We start from the raw sequence: 4120 nt of genomic DNA, 5'->3' as shown, positions 1-4120 counted from the left end.
CCATTTTTCCCCTTTTTTTCTGAGCCTGTAAATATCCACATTTAGGTGTGTTAAAAGACTGGTTGCTGATTCCATGTGTCCAGTTGAAATTATGAAGAGTTTACAAGCTCAGATCTCCAAAGCACCTGTCACACAGTATGCTCAAGCCCAGTTAAACACTTGTCAGTGTTACCTTTGCACATGTCCACCCCAAGAGCAGCTGAGCACACCAGCTCAGGAGCAGAGCAGCACAAGCTGAACATTCTGTAGCTGTGGATGTGGCTTGCGCCGGAGCACAGAGACACTTCTCCTGGGCTGCCCTGGGTCTCCAGTCTGAAGGAAGGAGCAACACACAGCAAACTAGAAGAGAATAAAAGCATAGCAAAGCAGATGGGCAGGAAGGATTACCATGAGGAGTGTGCTGAGAGTGGTACAGGATGAGGGAAGAATATCAATGGATGGGGAGCCTGAGCCTGAGAGCAGGTTGCCAGTACTGAGTGCTCAGATTTTCTGAGCCAGGAATGACCCATGAGTGCACATAATGCAGTACCAGAGAGCAGTGCTTCCCAGCTATGTGCAGTGTCCCATGGCAGATGCTGAAATCACTGCCACCACTGCAGTGCTCATCACAGCCAAGCTCAAGAACTGGCCAGAAGCAGAATCACTGTGGTGCTGGAGGGCACAGTGACCTCTCCGAGAGCCCCTGGGGCTGTTGCTCGCCTGTGGTGGGTGGGATCTGCTGTGCACCACAGCTTTTGGTCCAGAAAAAGTGTGCTGCAGGTATGAAAAACTGGGAAGGGCTGTCAAATAGAAATCCCAGCTTGCTCTAGAACCAGGGCAAACAAGTCAGCACTCTGCTTGGGATAATTAATTCTCATGAAAAACAGGAGATGCCTTTTAATGCCTGCAGAACTTGAGCTTCTTTATCTGCTTGATACTGCATCCATTCATTCATTCATAACTTGGCTCCAGCTATGGTGCTGCATATCTCTGCTGAACTGCATAGCCTCTTGGATTTGCTGCACACACTTAAGTTCATAAACCTTCCAGTGGTGAGGAAACTCTGGCTAGACAGTTTTGAAATATGAGGCTGACTCTAGATGAAATTCTTGTCCAGACTTACATCAAGTGTAATTTTTTTCCCCAGCTCTATTTCAGAGGTCAAGTGGGATGTTACAATCCCTAAGCTCTCTAAAGACTGCTCAATTTCATCCTGTTGAGGCAAATAATGCCTCAAAATGCCACATCTTGCTTTTCAAACTTCAGCTTATCAAGGCTGACTTTTGGGCTAAGCAGGTGTATTCCTGCTCTTCCCAGGGGGAGCTTCTGGGCTTTCCCCACCCAGTTCTTTTTACTCTGCCTACCTTCCTCCTTCCTTGTCTCTGTCCCGTACACCTTGCTAAGCTGTGTGGAGAACTTTCCCACTGAAAAAGTAGTTAGAAATCCTAAAGCCTATAATAGTGGCAAACAAGGATGAGGTTCATTTATTTATACATTCATTCACACATACATGGATAGTAGGATCCCTTCAATCAGAAATCCCTGTGTAGCTTTGAAGGCTTTCATCCTCATTTTCCAAACAGAGAAACTGAGGCACAGACATTAAATTACTTGCTCAAGAGCTTAGGGAGTTTGCAGCAGTCAGAAATAAAACCAACCTAGTTTGACTAAAGACCCTACTTTAATTTTTAAACATCACTGTTGTTCAGCAAAACAAAGGGGAAAAATAATAACAGAGGTTATCATTTACAGATGACAGAGCTAAACATGATTATTTCCTCACCTTGCTATCCTTAGTGACTGGCTACCTTGTCATGAGTTAGAGTGAGGAATAAACAGTTATTCTGAAGCTTTGCACAGTTTTGGTTTTTTAAACCCAGGAAAGCTGTTGAACCTTATCCAACACATTTTCTTTTGCTAAAAATGGGGAAAGCAATTTCAAATAAACATGAAATACCTCCAAATCCCCCCTTTCCTTATATCAGTACATGACATTTCAGAAGGATGTGCCACAATGTACTTAGCATGTTACAGACTCTAGGGAAGTCAGAAGAGGACAAATACCTTTACCCTCCTGTGCTTGATTTACTTCTTGAATTTTCACCCACTGAAAGCAAACTAGAGTGATTGGCAGTCCTTTTTGCAGTTTGTTTAATTCCTTTGGTAACTTCAACAGCATTGAAACAGGTAAGATACTGTGACTTGCTACAAACTAGTTCACGTAGGGTGATTCTCAGTTTCCTGCAGCTTCATGATGCTGCTTTCTCCTAGATGTTGTGTTTTCTGACTCACCCAACACAACTTTGTTTGCTCTCTTTTTCCAGCTTCTGGCCATCCTCACTGCTTCTTCTGTCACCTGGAGCTTGGCTCTGACCGAGAAGTGCCTTCTAGTTTTGTGCGCTATGTGGATGTGGAGTTTGACATGCCAACCACCTCCGCATCGAAAGCCACCGTGCGGTCCATCTCTGTCGAGGACAAGGCCGACGTGAGGAAGTGGGTCAACTATTCAGCACACTACAGCTACAAGGTACAACTGAGCGTGTGGCAGCCACCGTGGTCACTTTGCATCCTTCATTGTCTTGAAAAGTGTGGGCAGACAAATGAAATATTATGGGCCAATGAGGTGCGGATTTGGCACGTGCCAGGCTGTGTGCAGCCTATTGATTCATGGCAAACAAGCAGTGGATTATCCCTCAGCAAAGATGGAGTAAATTTGTTTGAACCTGCTTTATAGAAGAGCATACACAAAGCCAGATATTGAGGATTAGAGAATATGGTAAGAGTGTGAGCAGGGAGTTTTGCTGCTTTCATAATGCCTACAGTGGGAGTCCTCCAGCAGACAAAAGGATCACAGTACTTCTCTGCTTAAATATTTCTTCCTCCTGCCTGCCCTGAGAAGAGGAGCAGGTGGGAAAATGCACTATGTATATACCAGCCAAGAATCTCAGTAAATTGGCATGTTAGTTGAATACACAGCAGAGAAACTGGCATCCTACCTGCTTTCTTTAAGAGAAATGATGGGAGATTAATAAAGATTCTCATGGCAAATATTTTTACTGTAATTGTAATTACATTTTTATTAGTACCTTAAATTCCCTGCAGATAGTATTTGATCTTCTTAAATACCTCTTTTAAGAATTAAACATTGGATTATTGCTGAGTTTTCAAAGATGTGTAAAATTAGAACCCAAATGTAGAGCTCCTTGGCCCTGTCCCAGTACAAACTGGCATCTGTAGGCCTAAGCACCTCTGTGCCTGAGGACAGCAGGGAGTGTGCTGATGTTTGGGTTGGTGTTAGGCACCGCTTCAAGGAGCAGGGAGTTGGACTTGATGATCCTTACGGGTCCTTTCCAACTCAGGATCTTCTGTGATTCTGTGTGCATTCTGAAAAATAATCTTTTTGCTTTATACATCTGTCTTTGCAGAGTTTAAAACTGAGGTTGGTTTTCTGCTGTCACTTGGGAAACCACCTATCCTCTGCAGATTTGGTTCTGGGTTTGGATTCGGAGTACATCTGGGGATGGTCATGAATATAAAATCATTTGAGACCAGTTCTCTTTTGGAAATAATTTCATGACACTGTTGAATTGTAGAACAGCTTGGATTAGACTGAAAATACTTACAGTAAATAAAATCCAGCTTTCCCTGATCCTCAGTCTATTTTCCCTCACAACCTTCTCAGCTTTCTTCACCTGAGCAGGACACAAACCACCACTAAGAAAGGTTTTTTGAATCTTTTATTTTCCTTTCTCCTTACAAATCTTTTCTCTCTTTTTCTTCTGCCAGGTTGAAATAGAGCAGAAAAAAAGCTTGAATGAGGATCCGAAGGGAGAAAATACTGCAAATGTCAACGAATGTGCTACACAGTGAAGGAAGATCAGTCTGCAAGTCCCAAAAGAGGTGGTCAGATTAACAGACCTGGAAGAATGGACTTGTAGCATTTGGCTATTTTTCTTTTTAAAAAGTATGGAGTACTACTTGCAAAGTAATGCTCTGAAGAGTACTGTTTTTTCTGTGTGATGATCTGTACTTTGAGAGGGAGCTCATCAGTGGTTTGTTTGGAGCAGACCCTTGGGCTTTTGCTGGAATGATATAAGTACAGTTGTACAGTCAAGCCTGCCTTTTCTGCCTCTTCACTGGG

The 4120-nt window shown here is 43.2% G+C and overlaps 1 protein-coding gene across 1 annotated transcript in view; it reads left to right on the top strand.

Moving 5' to 3' along the window:
* Nucleotides 1-3849, top strand: part of STON2 (stonin 2) — a gene marked incomplete at its 5' end in the record, with an annotated part of 9011 nt that extends 5162 nt beyond the window's left edge. The window contains 2 exons of the mRNA XM_009080441.1: nucleotides 2304-2506; nucleotides 3766-3849. Coding sequence (XP_009078689.1) covers nucleotides 2304-2506; nucleotides 3766-3849 — 287 coding nt within the window. The remainder of the gene's footprint in view (nucleotides 1-2303; nucleotides 2507-3765) is intronic.
* Nucleotides 3850-4120: the final 271 nt, after the last annotated feature.

Source organism: Acanthisitta chloris, unplaced genomic scaffold (genome assembly GCF_000695815.1).
Source record: "Acanthisitta chloris isolate BGI_N310 unplaced genomic scaffold, ASM69581v1 scaffold31458, whole genome shotgun sequence".
NCBI lineage: Eukaryota > Metazoa > Chordata > Aves > Passeriformes > Acanthisittidae > Acanthisitta > Acanthisitta chloris.
This window is presented reverse-complemented; position numbering and strand designations above follow the sequence as displayed.